The sequence below is a fragment of the Patella vulgata genome, chromosome 5 (genome assembly GCF_932274485.2).
Source record: "Patella vulgata chromosome 5, xgPatVulg1.2, whole genome shotgun sequence".
Taxonomy (NCBI): Eukaryota; Metazoa; Mollusca; class Gastropoda; family Patellidae; genus Patella; species Patella vulgata.
In genome coordinates, this window is record NC_065883.2 from 36,158,070 (window position 1) to 36,173,468 (window position 15,399).

A 15,399-nucleotide genomic window follows, 5' to 3' on the forward strand; every position below is an offset into this window, starting at 1 on the left:
TAGAGGCCACTATTTTGATCGGATTTTTATGAAACTTGAAATACATGTTTATAACCCAAAGATCTTGGTATCTTTTGATATTCATGCATATCAGATCGTAACTTTCTGAATTATGGTCCTTGTTTGTACGAAAAATCACATTTTTAGCTTGTGATTCCTCTAGAGGTCACAAATTTTATCCGATTTAAAAAAACATTTGAATATATCACCGTTACACCCTAATGATGGCTGAGTTCGAATTTTGTGAAAATTGGACCAAAATTGCCAGACAAAATGGCCACCCCTCGTACGCAAATAGTGTAAACATGGTATATCAAGATTGTGGACCCTAATCCAATAAACAAGCTTAATTTGGGGCTTGTTTTAACAAATATGACAAGACTTACCATTAAAATCATCATTCGAGAACAATTAAACTATTGCTAAGTTGGATATTTGTGTGATTTAACCATTTGAATGGGACTTTCTAATAATGATATGTTTTAAAGTTGATCGCCCAAGTAGCGTTACAGGGGTAGATTTTTTCATCAAAAAAAGTTATGTTTCTTGGTCACATCAAAGTTTCAAATTTTGCTCTGGAAAACGAATTCTTAGTTTCCGCAGTCGGGATTCTTCGTTTTTTACGTGCGTACAATTAACGATTGAATTTAACATTTGTACGCATGCGCAACCCTTAGTTAGAGAGAGGGTGTCTGTATTTATAAGTTACCTGGAGCTGATTTTTTGTAACGTTTACATGCAATAGACTGTAGTTAAAACTTTCTAATAAGGGGAATTTTGTGGTTTACAAACGCAATGTAGAGAGTGCTTGCCGTACTGATATTGTAGATGTTAAATAACATTTATGATAAACCTATTTTGTTTCAAATAATATCACAAATATAAAAATCATACACATCAAAAACAGAGCACACAAAGTATTTTCAAATCGGCAGCACTGGTCCAAATGTCTTGTCTATCATTGCATCCAAAATTCTGTATAAGAATCTACTTAGATATCAAAAATGCGATTCCTACACATTGCGCTCTATTTTGTGTTATAAATTATAGAATAAACCGTAAATCAATTGAACCCATTTCAAGGTGGAACTGTATGCTTTTTGATATGGTTGGGCTATTTGTTGAGGCACCAGATAATCTAAAAATAGAAGTCGATATGTGACAATACATTTCGAATGCATTTATAAATTTTATATGACAGGAAAATTCTGTTATTAAAACATCCAGCATGAAAATGACTACATAATAAATTGGAAGTTCTACAATAAGGATCTTTTAGTGAAATGTTAGATTAATTTAAGTTTTAAGTTAAGTTTAAATACATCCTTTGTGTTTGAATTACCACTAAATGGTTGTGTTGTATTATGTAGCTATTGTTCTTGAAAGTAAGACACACAATTTACGCATCGTGTCGCGTTTTCATATTTTTAATAATTATGAAACAGTCAATGCACGTCTTTTTAGTTATATTTCTGTTCTAGAAAAATGAGTTGTTGCTGAATTTATAATAACTGAAACGTTTTGTAACCACCATGTTAGAAATTGCAAATGCAGGTTTTACGCATGAAAGCATAAGCATACTAAACATGAATAATGGCATAGCCATAATGGCACATCCTCCTATTAAATTGGACACAAAACTGGAGGCCAAATTCGCAGTGCCTTAAAATGATTAGAATTCAAGTCTTGTGACCAGTACCGTAATTTTATTTTATTCATACACGTCTGGTTAACTGAGACTAGGGAAAATACATTTCGTTCGATTAATTTCCAGTCTCAAATTTTTTCTGCGTATTTAGAGCTAGCAACAATGTAACTTCTAAACTAACTAAAGCGACAACTAAGAACAGAGTTCTACGGTTAAATAAAAGTGACTTTCACAGTCTTGCAGTGTCGGTATGTTGCCGCGAGAGTGGATTTAAAAGACCGAAAAAGGGTGAAACTACATGAGTTGACTCTGAACCGTGAACCATTACAATATATATGTCATTATTCTTATAAGACATATAGAGGTAGATTTCACAAATTAAAAACACTTATATGGATATACTACTTCTGAATTTATTAACATGCTACGTTTCGATACACATACAGATATCATTATCAAGCAAATAATGATTTATAACATTCGTTCGTTCGTTCGTTCGTTCGTTTCTGGAGTTTTACGTCCACTTCCACCTAAGGTGATATCGTAGCCATTTTTTTAAAATTTTTTTATAACAAAAATGTGGTGCAATATATAGTTAACAATTGGAAACCATGTAACAGATTAATCATTAAGAATTAACAAGATGAGAGAAGTAATAATATGGATAAACAATTACAAAGGATTAACAAATTGAAAGATTGTAATGTATTGATAACAATTAGAAATTATTTGAATTTAGCAGATCAAACTAATAATTATAAGATATTAACGAGATGAGAGATAGTAATATATAGATAACAATTAAACACTAATTAGCAGGTGAAACCATAACTACAAGATGAAAAGGGTTAACCGCACAGGCAAGAAATAGAAAACTAGGCGAAGGAAAACATACAAAAAACACACATTAATCGGGATTAAATAAATCCACCCAAAGATTTGGGAGAAAATGTCCCAAGTCCCTATTTAATTTTGACTTATATTTTTGAATTTTTAGCGCTTCTCGTAGAATTCTATTTTTCCATGTTGATAAGTTTCTGGCTAGTATTTCTGTATTCTCCCATTTGATTTTATGCTTTGGGTTTTGGTAGATGTGTTCTGCTATTGCTGATTTATTATTTTCTTGTTTTATAACTTCCGTGTGATGTTCTTTTGTTCTCACTGAAATCGGACGGGATGTTTCTCCAATGTACGCTGCATCACACTCACAATTTATCTTGTATACAACACCCTTTGGATCATCTCTTGGTTTTTGTATCCTACCATCAGCTTTTAAGATAGTTTTGAGTGTGGTTCCGCTGCTGAATACTACCTCTGCTTTCACATTTTTTCAAACAATGTTGTTTTGACCCATGAGGTGCAGGACAGGGACAACTTGAGAGGGCATATTTGTACATTTTGTTCATATCATAATATCCACATTTTATGGTGTTTGAAGTATGGCAATTTTGGTATATATGGAAAGTAGAGATATCCAATCTTACTAGAAAAATACTGGATTCCCCGAAAAACACTCATGGAGCGTATACAGGACGAAAATGTAAGGGCTCTTCTAATCGACAGCCCGACGATTAGGAATTTCTGCACACGTGATGTCAAAGGTCACACGCAAACATTGAGCGCTTGATGTACAAGTTGATAAACTTTATGAAGAGTTAGACCTACAACACTTTCTGAGATAAAAATGACGGAAAAAGACGTGGGTAGTGGATAATCCGAGAATTTAATTAAGATTCGATATTTGTAATAAATAGTAAGCAATTAAAGACAACATTGTCTTATGTATGCAATGAATTATCCTCTGACTTCCAAGAGAGGTAAGTCACGTGACGTAAATATGGCCTGATTTGATCGAATGTTTATAGCAGGGCATTCCTTCGCAATTACAATGTTTGAGAAGGATTTCAAGCAAAATTATGACAAATTAATTAGTTTGAATATGGTTTTAGTCCATATATACCATTAAATCACCCAGTTTGTACACAGGAATGTATCTTTAAACATCCACTTATCAGGGAAAAAATTCTGCATGCCTATATTAACTATTTAGTCTGGTTGGTCCTGATAGTAGTATTTTAAACTCCATTTTACCCCCCTTATCTTCAAATATTGTAATAAATATAAAAAACATTCTTTTTGTTTGTTTCAGATTTCTGTCATGGTAAAAGTTGTCATCATAGAAGTTTATTTATTGATATGTGTTATTTTTTTATTGAACTCTTTTCCAAGTCATTTTTTAAGGACCATTTATTTGACTATGTATTAGAACTAACCTCTGACCCTGTTGCCAATGTGCGATTACGAATGTGTTTTATGTTACCCAGTTTAAAACGACAAGTTAAACTGCCTTATGACAGAAATCATCTGCAATTATTAGAAGCAGCAGTACGGAAAATACTCATTAATGAAAAAGATAGAGATGTTAATGTTGCCATCAAATCGGTAAGTAAAGTGATGCTTGGTCATTATGTGTGGGACAAAAAACTGAGGTCCACCGATGTACAAATAGGCATTTATTTCTAAGAACCCACAACGGTTGAAATTTGATGAAGTGTAGATGGTAATATCAAAGTCTCAGCAAAGTTTAACCCATTGTACCCCATAGCAAATCAATTCGCACCCTCTCATTAGTCGATAGTGAATAAAAGCGCCGACTAATCATTCTTGGCATCAGCATTAGCGAACAAAAGCGTGAGATCAATCAACTGTTTTATATTGTATTTATTTCTAAAATTGATGCTCATTGCACTGGAGATATCGTTTGATAATTGATAAAAATCGTTTAAGAATTACAAAAATGGTTTAGTTAGTACTATGACTTAGTTTCTCCGAGAGGCGTTTATAAATCGACGACCTGTTCACTTATCTACGGCGTTTCCTTATTTGACGACCGGTTCACTTTCCCGAGATACGTTGAAAAATCAACACGCAGTTTACGTATCTATGGCGCTTTCTTATTAGACAAACCGTTTTCTTTCCCGAGATATCTTGAAAAATCAACACACTGTTAATTTATCTACGGCGTTGAACTATTAGATGAACCTTTTAATTTCCTGTGAGCCGTTTATCCGATCGGTTCATTTTGATTACGATTATTTACATATGTACACGTGGTCATAAGTCAAGCTCACAATGGCAGTGCGATAATCTCGTGAGACTGTACATTAGACGCGGTGCCAAAAAAGTCACTGTCAATCTCTATAGACAAGCTTTCGCCCATTTTCAGACAGTGTAATTACTTGATTGGGGGCTTCTGCGCAATTTAGTTGATTATTGGGTACAGGTGTTAAATTTTGGACTGATTCAAAATCCACATTCCCGAAAAAGAAAAGGGTTTATAAATAAAACAGAACATATGATAATCTAATAACAAAAACCAATGGTATGTATTTATATGTATGTACACTAAACACTAAATACTAAAAACAATCACAAATAACAGCATGAATACTAAAAATACAACACTGGAAAACAATCACTGGTTTATAAATAAAGAAATAGCAGCATGCACAAAAAGAAATCAAAATTGGAAAACAATCAACAGATTTATATATAATTTAATAACAAAAAGCAAATTGTATGTATTGATAATGTAAATGAACCATTTAAATCCTATACCACAGTCTGTTATAATTGTTAATAAAAATCTGTGTCTTTAAAGATCGTCCGCTCAATCAAAATTCAGAGCCAAGCCAAATAAGCCAAAGTTATTTTAGTATTCAAAATAAACACAACTTTTATGTTGTGAAAGTCGTCTTTTAACTACGATTATCACATTGTGTGTAGCTTTATTTAACGTCCGCTTCCACAATTATCTAATTATTCACTAATCTCCTCTTAATCTATATTCCCATACACATTAATTACAGAAAAGGCCTGTGTATACATGATATTATGAGCTATTTACCTTTTGGTCAGCCGTTTGTTACAGTATAGATTAAATATACATTATGCAAGAGCTAATTCTGTCTATTGCAGGTCTGTCTTTAGGCCTGAAATGTTATCTAAATTATTAATTAGACATTAATTAACCTATCCAGAACATAATCAACTCTAGATGGCATCGCTAGCCTGTGATCTTTAGTGGATTATGAGCCGATTTACTGTATAACTTTCCTTCACGATTTAATGATTAAATGGTTAATCGAGCCTATACTTTTATCGTACTGACTTTAGTAATGATGATCGAGGCTAGGCGGAAATTTCAATCACTTATGTCTCGGTTCATAGTGGATCAATTTTAATGAAATTTTTAGCAAATTGCCTTTACATTATCTAGTTTTTAACTATTATAGTGAGAACTGCCAACTCGTTATCGAATCTCCCATAATGTATCTTTAATTATTTGATTGGTTGAATGCCATTGTTTTATTAATTCTCGCCTGTGGTCACCTGTCTGGGTGCCATAAAAAATCATGCCTTTGAATGAACAGTTGAGTCATAAATGTCTCTTTTTATTAACATTAATTATTTGCTTGGTCGAATGCTATTGTTTTATTAATTCCCACCTGTAGTTACCTGCCGGGTGCAGGTCAGTTCATCCCACCTCGGACTGTTTCATCCCAACCTATTTTTTATCGGGCTGTTTCATCCCCCTTGTTATTATAATTAACTGAGTTGTACTTATCGTTAAATAAACTGTTAAACAACTTACTTTTTGTTGATTACTGATCACGACCGGGATTAGTTCACCGCTGTATATTCGTATTGTTTGTTAATTGGCATTATGATTTTAGGTCAGTTCACCGATGTTTTTGTAGTAAAATATATTATTCGTATTGTTTTTATACGCCCAGGTTTATCACCCTAAGATCTCGGTTCCTTTCGATATTGGCATGTATCAGACTGTAACTTCATGGATTATCCTCCCTGATTGTACGAAAAATCACGTTTTTAACTTGTGAACACTGTAGAGGTCACAATTTTTATCCGATTTGGTTTAAACTTGAAATGTATGCTAATCACCAAAAGATCTCCGTTCCTTTCCTAAGGACGGCTGAGTTCGAATTTCGTGAAAATTCGCTCAAAATTGACAGACAAAATTGAAATGTAAGTTTATAACCCAAAGATTGCGGTTCCTTTCGATATGCGCGAATATCGGACCTTAACTTCCTGAATTATGACCCCTGATCGTACGAAAAATCGCGTTTTTAGCTTGTGGACCCTATAGAGGTCTTAATTTTTATCCGATTTAAAAAACCATATTATTATATCACCGTTACACCCCAAGGACGACTGAGTTCGAATTTCGTGAAAATCTGCCCAAAACTGACAGACAAAATGGCCGCCTTCGTTCTCAAAAAGCGTAAAAATATGGTATATCAAGGTTGTGGACCCTATAGAGGTCACAATTTTTATCTGATTTAAAAAAATGTATCATTATATCACCGTTACACCCTAAGGACGGCTAAGCTTGAATTTCGTGAAAATCGGCCCAAAACTGACAGACAAAATGGCCGTCCTTCGTTCTCAAATAGGGTAAAAATGTGGTATATCAAGGTTGTGGACCCTATAGAGGTCACAATTTTAATCCTATTTTGATGAAACTTGAAATATAAGTTTATAACCCAAAGATCTTGGTTCCTTTCTATATTCGCCCATATCGGAACGTAACTTCCTGAATTATGGCCCCTGATTGTACAAAAAATCAGGTTTTTAGCTTGTGAACCCTATAGAGGTCATAATTTTTATCCGATTTAAAAAAACGTATTATTATATCACCGTTACACCCTAAGGACGACGGAGTTCGAAATTTCGTGAAAATCTGACAGACAAAATGGCCGCCTCTCGTTCTCAAATAGCATAAAAATATGGTATATCAAATTAAGGTTGTGGACCCAATAGAGGTCACAATTGTTATCCGATTTTGTTGAAACTTGAAATGTAAGTTTATAACCCAGATATCTCGGTTCCTTTCGATATTTGCGCATATCGAATTGTAATTTCCTGAATTATGGCCCTTGATTGTAGGAAAAATCACTTTCTTTTTAGCTTGTTCTCTATCCATCTCTCGAAAATGTGGGCGTATACTGCCTTGCAGCCGCTGGTTATAATTGCCGTTATGATTTTAGATTAGTTCACCGATGTTTTTGTAATAAAGTATACTCCTATTGTTTGTTAGTTTATGATGTCTAACATCATTTATCGTCTTTATAAAATAGGTATTTTATAATTACATATTGACAGCTTAATCACTCGCCAAAATACATCATGGACTCTACGTATTACCCAATAATCAACTAAATTGTGCAGGGGCCCCCAATCAAGTGATTACGCTGTCTGCAAATGGGTGACAGATTGTCTATAGAGATTGACAGTCACTTTTTTTGGCGTCAGTCTAATATACAATCCTCGCGAGATTATTGCACGGCCGATTTTTGATGTATTTGTCATTGGTGGAATACTAATTTTATAGGATAATGGTTAATAAATAATACTCGACCATGGTATGGTGATCATCTATGGGTGTGCATTTTGTTATATTCACCTTTTTTATTCGTACTTCATATGTAAATAATCGTAATCAAAATGAACCGATTGGATAAATGGCTCGCAGGAAAGTAAAAGATTCATCTAATAGTTCAACGCCATAGATAAATTAACCGTGTGTTGATTTTTATACGCCCACAATTTCATGTGGACGTATATTGTTGTCGCCCCTGTCCTTCCGGACGTCCGTCCATCCACAATTTGTTTGTGCACTCTCTACAGGTCACAATTCTTGTCCGATTTTGACAAAACTTGAAATATAGGTTTATCCCCAAAAGATCTTGGCTGCTTTCGATATTGGCATGTATCGGATCGAAACTTCATGGATTATGGCCCCTGTTTGTATGAAAAATCACGTTTTTAGCTTGTGGACCCTATAGAGGTCACAATTTTTATCCAATTTTGTTGAAACTTGAAATGTAAGTTTATAACCCAAAGATCTCGGTTCCTTTCGATATTTGTGCATATCGAATTGTAATTTCCTGAATTATGGCCAAAGTTTTAATATCCGATTGACTTCAGATTGATACACAGAGTTTAAGGTCTTGAGACAAACAAGTATATTGATTTTCAATGGATTTTTATGTCTTGAATAGCTAAATCCATGATATTAAAAGTTTTGTATACAAAACGTTAGCATGGAGCAGAACTTTATACAAACAAACAAATTCTAATGGTTTTCTGATAATTATTTCATGAGTTGTTGCTCTTAATCAGATTTTAGTGTATTATAAATGTTTCATTACCGAAAAAAGTAAAAATATGCAACAACTCTTGTTGACTGCCCGGACGATTTAGCTGTTGTGGGCGTATGTTTTGTTGCCTGGCAACCTATCTTTATCCGATTTTGTTGAAACTTGAAATGTAAGTTTATAACCACAAGATCTCGGTTCCTTTCGATATTCGGGCATATCGGAATGTAACTTCCTGAATTATGGCCCCAGATTGTACAAAAAATCGCGTTTTTAACTTGTGAACCCTATAGAGGTCATAATTTTTATCCAATTTATTATATCACCGTTACACCCTAAGGACGACTGAGTTCGAATTTCGTGAAAATCGGCCCAAAACTGACAGACAAAATGGCCGCCCATTGTTCTCAAATAGCGTAAAAATATGGTATATCAAGGTTGTGGACCCTATAGAGGTCACAATTTTTATCCAATTTTGTTGAAATTTGAATTATAAGTTTATGACCCAAAGATCTCGGATCCTTTCGTTATTTGCGCATATCGAATTGTAATTTCCTGAATTATGACCCTTGATTGTAGGAAAAATCACTTTCTTTTTAGCTTGTTCTCTATCCATCTCTCGAAAATGTGGGCGTATCCTGCCTGGCAGCCGCTGGTTGATTACTACAGTTAAATTTAAGATCTATTGAGTACTGTATATGTCTACCGTCTGACTAAAATATAAGGAACCAAAGCAAGCTGGGTATCCAGTCAAACTGCGACGATATATATTGTGAATATTTCTATCTATATTTTATAGGCAGTAGAAGAATTAGATGGTATTCACGTACAGATGGAATCGATTGTAAGTTTTTTTGGTTATACTTTTATGAGTTTTGTTGGTAATATAAATTAGTATACATATCTTATTCAGTAATACTTGAAGTTCAGATTAGTACAACTTCTGTCATTGTGAAATTTTGTCCGTGCAATAGATGCTACAGTTTTTATTCAATTCTTCTGAAACTTTCAGCAAACTTGTTTTATTACAAGATGAGAATCCCTATTTCTTTTCGACAAAAACAGAGTAATACTCGTTGAGCACTCCCCAAATTTCATAATCCATTTTGAAACAAACTGGCCAGAATTGGGTCAAAAAAGGTCCATTCCCTTTAATATAACCAGACTTCCAACAAAAATAATTCTTGGTAATTTGTTATAGAGAATGTCGTATTCGATTTAAAACATTATTATTATTGTTATACGCCCACATTTTCATGTGGACGTACTAATGGGGAATTAAAAAGTCTTAAAAAGTGATGCTGAGAAAATTGGTTATTTCTCGACAAGAGAAGATGTTAGAAGCATTTTTTTGATATCGCTATGATCATATTGATCAAATCTATATGTCCATTGGAATCAAATATCATATTGTTAAACAAATAATAAATGTAACCCACTTCAAAAAAATATTTGTTTTGAAGGCTAAAAATACAGTTTTTGCCAAAATTACATTACTTCCGGTGATAATGAAAATGTTAAATTAATTCTATGAAATCATAAATGGCATAAGGTATCACATGGTGAAAATTTTATGAAAATCGGATAATAATTAACACTTTTATGGACCAAAAACCATGAAAAGTGACTTGAAGAAAATCGTCTATTTCTCTGCAACCGTACAAGTTAGAAACCGTTTTGTGGTATCTGTATGATCGGATGGGTTTATTCTATTTGTTGATTTGAATCAAACATCATAATTTTATAAAACATTACAAATAAGAATCATTTCAGTAAAATCTCTTTTTAAAGCTGAAAATACAGTTTTTGCCCAAATGATGTCATTTCTGGTGACAGTGAAAATGTTAAATTGGTTTGACCTAGTCAAAATTGGCATAAGGCATCAAATGGTCAAAAAGAACCGTGAAAATCAAATAATAATTGACTCCTTTACAGGCAAAATAACGTGAAATGTGACGCATGCAAAATTGCCTATTTCTCAGCAACTGTTCATATTACAAACTAATTTTCACATACATTCTCTTCGTATGGATGGATTATTGCTACGAGTTTATGAAAGTTACGAAGAAATATTTTAAAATATGAAGACGCTGAATGGGTTGTAAATAGCTTAATTTTACACCGTTTTTCACCTTTTAATCGAAATAGCCCGAAAACGAAATCGAAATTATAAAAAACTGAGTCTGATGTTTTGTGCACCTTTGCATGGCGCATACTTTTGGTAATATCAAATTTTGAAAAAATAATATTTGCTTTCAAAAAGTGGTTTCGATCCCTGCATTGGCCAAGAACGTTCATCCAGATTTTCCGGCGTGGTTCCCCCTTGTCAGTGATGCAGGACGGAGGGCCTGACAAGGACAGCTGTCTAGTCCTTCTGATGAGAGGAAAAACCGAGGTCCCGTGTATACATTGGAATGCACGTAAAAGATCCCTTGGCAGTTGGAATCCGATATAAGAGTAGGCGATAGTGCCGCTGCTCGGGCAAAATTTCCCTCATAGCACACTGTATGGTGTATGCCCGTCTTCATTAGCCCAGCATAGGAGCAGAACAGTAGGACGTTAAACCCCATTTCATTTCATTTCAAAAAGTGGTACTGAACTGTGAAAATTATAATTTTTGTTAAAATTATGTCACTTCCGGTGCCGACAGATAAATCTAGCGGTAACAAATAAAATGACATTTTGGGAAAGGTGCATATGAACTTTGTTTTGAACAAATCGAAAAATAAATAATCAATCTAGGAGTGAAAAACTGAATTAGCCAATGGCGGCCAAGCAAAATTATCTAGCCAAAAATTGTTGACATTTTTGCTCAAATCAGACGACCCTTTAATCCTTTGTAAAATACTATCAAAAAATATTCATAAATAAAATTTTTTGTAAAAATTTAAATTTTCAAAATTTGGCGCCAAATATTTTCGAAGATTCGTCAAAAATCAAAAATCGAAAGTAGCATAGCTATGTCCCCTGTCCGATGATTATTGTTAATATTACGGCAATATTGAAAAAAAAACCCAGCTTCGCTGATTTCAGACATTTTGCATTGTCGCAGAACTTTAGAAATGGCTTTAAAATTTATGTTAAACCCACTTTTCCAGTAAATCCGATATCATTGAATCGATCCGAAAAGTAGTTTCTGAGATAAGCTCAAATGGAAAAATAATGATAAGAACTAAGAAGATGACGGGTTTCACCAGTGCCACGTTACTCTTGAACTTATGTCACTTCCGGTGCAACGTTACCCTTGAACTTATGTCACATCCGGTACCAATGAAATCGTTAAATAGATTTCAACATAAGGCAACACAAATAAAATAAGTTGTTTCTCGGACACCGCACGCACGCAAAATTGGTTGCGTGTGCGGCCTATTTATTAGTCTTGATGAAAAATAAAAAATATGTAACGCCCGCCCGAACGTCGATAAGCAAGTCATAAAAAGAATATGCCGCATGTATCTACATGCCCCATACGTGAATATCCATTCAAATGTATTAAATTGATTCAGATGTAAACGCTCATTTACGGGTCTTTTTTATTGATATCGAAAGAACCTCCATTTTTGTATCACGTGATTTTAATTACCTCCCCTTGTGAACTAGAATTTGATTCGTGTTAAACACCGAAAGTCATTGACAACAATGCAATGTATTTCAATCATTCGATCTTAATCGGCTCATTATTGCCGGCTTCAGTCGGTCCATGTTTGAAAAAATCCTACTTATAAAACAATGAATCGTAGAACAGGTTAATTATTATAACTTGTGGCTACGAATACGATACGATGATAGTCACCATCCCTTAGTCAGAAACTGGGTCATTAGCACATTTAACGGTAGTTTTGATAATCCGGAAAATAATAATTGGATTACACATTTGATGGTTTTACTGACGAGTTGTTAGTTAAATTTAAATAGTCATTCGATATAAACCCCAGATAGAACACCGAATATCCTGAGAAACACACCAAATATCCCGAGAAACAGTCATTTCCCGAATCCCGATGACACATGACATGCATTGGTTGGAATTAGGTCAATCATTATAAACCAGCGATACTAGATTTAGATCTAAGTGTCGTTTACCGTGATGATTATTTTTGATACACATGCTGACAGAGGCTTACTCTTTAAAATATTGTCATTATTATGGACGGCTATTAATAGTCGTACAGAATTTTATTTTAAACCAATTTCAATTATGGTTGTCACCATTACCATTAGTAAGCTACATTACATGAATTAAATATGGAAAATTATTTTCCTTTCAGTCAGTGTTCAGTGTTTGAGTAGACTTGATTTTTGGGTTTATGTTCTAAGTATGTATAATATATAACTGAAAGCAAAACTGTAGACAAATGAGGTAAAAAAAAAAAAAAAAAAACGCCCTCCCCCCCTACAGTTTCAGCTGTCAGTTGCCCGAGAAACAAGACATTTATTTTGTGTAGCCTAAGCATTGCACACGTGTTATAAAATAGACGCAGAATCAATTCCATTTATACATTTATTACAATGTGTTACATGTGTCAAAAACGTGATCCTGTCAAAATTTGTTACTAACTTATTGCTAAGTTAGCTGACTTTCTAATGGGAAATTAAAATTTTTGGACATCTATATGATCCTATTGATCCAATCTATATGTCCATTGGAATCAAATATCATAATGTAAACAGAATAATAAGTATAACTCACTTCAAAAACATATTTATTTTGAAGGCTAAAAAAAAAAGACAGTTTCTGCCAAAATGACATTACTTCTGGTGATAATGAAAATATTAAATTAGTTCTATGAAATCATAAATGGCATAAGGCATCACATGGTGAAATTATATAAAAATCGAATAATAATTGACACTTTCATAGACCAAAAACCTTGAAAAGTGTCTTGTATAAAATTGTTTATTTCCCTGCAACCGTACAAGTTAGAAACTATTTTGTGGTATCTGTATGATCGTATGGGTTCATTCTATTTGTTGATTGGAAGCAAGTATCTTAATTATAAATAATTTACAAATACGACACAGTTAAATAAAATATTTGTTTTGAAGGCTAAAAATACAGTTTTTGACCATATGACGCCATTTCTGGTGACAGTGAAAATGTAAAATTGGATCTACCCAGTCAAAAATGACATTAGGCATAATATGGTGAAGAAAAAAAGAAAATCGGATTATTATTAACTTGTGAAAAGTGACTCATGCATAATTGCCTATTTCTCTGCAACAGCCAATATTACAAACTAATTTTGACATACATTGTCATCGTATGGATTAATGCTACAGGTTAATGAAAGTTGTCAAGAAATATATTAAAATATGAAAGCCTGAATGCGTTGTAAATAGCTCATTTTTACACCCTTTTTCACCTTTAAATCAAATTGGCGCAATTGCAAAACCGAAATAAAAAAAAAACTAAGCAAGACATATTTTGCGTCTTTATAAGTAGGAGCATGCAGCTTGATCTATTAGATTTGTAAACATTAATACTTGCTTTTTAAAAGAACTTTAGACATGTCAAAATTGAAGTTCTGGGCAAAATTACGGCACTTCCGATGTCAACAGAAACTTTTATTGGTAGAAGAAAGTTGAGAATTTGCACCACGGAGCATATGGGCTTTTTTTTATACAAATCAGACAAAATTGGTTATTTCTCGGCAAGGGAAGATGTTAGAAACAATTTTGTGATATCAATATTGTCGTATTGCTTTATACTATTTGCCAATAGGAATCAAATATCACAATTTTATACGAATAATGGATATCGCTTACATCAAACAAGTATTTGTTTTAGAGGCTAAAAATACAGTTATTGCCAATATCACATTAGTTCCTGTGATAATGAAACGGCAATACTATATACCGGAAAACATCGAAAAACACTAAATACCGGAAAACACCCTAAATAGGTTACCCAGAGCCTGGTCCTCTGTTTGCGGGGAGTTAGGGTTAGGTTTTTCCGGTGTTTTCCAGAGGACCAGCGGTGGGTTAGGGTTAAGGTTAGGTTTTTCCGGTGTTTTCCAGAGGACCAGGCTCCGAGTTACCTATTTAGGGTGTTTTCCGATATTTAGTGTTTTTCCGGTATTTAGTGTTTTTCTGTGTTTTCCAGTATTCAGTATAACATGGTGTTTTCTGGTGGATTTCCGGTGTTTTTCAGTGTTTTCCGGTATATAGTATAGCCCTAATAAAAATGTTAAATAACTTGTATGAAATCATAAATGGCATTAGGTATCACACAGTGAAAATTTTATGAAAATCGAATAATAATTAACATTTTTATGGACCAAAAACCTTGAAAAGTGACCTGTTGAAAATAGCCTATTTCACCACAACTAAACAAGTTAGAAACCATTTTGTGATATCTATATGATTGTATGGGTTCATTCTATTAGTTGATTGGAATCAGATATTAAAATTTTGAGATAGATTCTCTTTGTATGGATTAATGGTATTTAGTGTTTTTTCGGTGTTTTCCAGTATTCAGTATAACATGGTGTTTTCCGGTGTTTTCCAGTATATAGTATAGCCCTAATGAAAATGTTAAATTACTTGTATGAAATCATAAATGGCATTAGG

General features: G+C 33.6%; 1 protein-coding gene across 1 annotated transcript in view; it reads left to right on the forward strand.

The window, feature by feature from the left end:
* Positions 1–15,399, forward strand: part of LOC126820650 (serine/threonine-protein phosphatase 4 regulatory subunit 4) — a 197,375-nt gene that overhangs the window by 152,105 nt on the left and 29,871 nt on the right. Inside the window, exons 16-17 of the mRNA XM_050548731.2 lie at positions 3,798–4,090; positions 9,629–9,673. Of these exons, the coding sequence (XP_050404688.1) occupies positions 3,798–4,090; positions 9,629–9,673 (338 nt within the window). The remainder of the gene's footprint in view (positions 1–3,797; positions 4,091–9,628; positions 9,674–15,399) is intronic.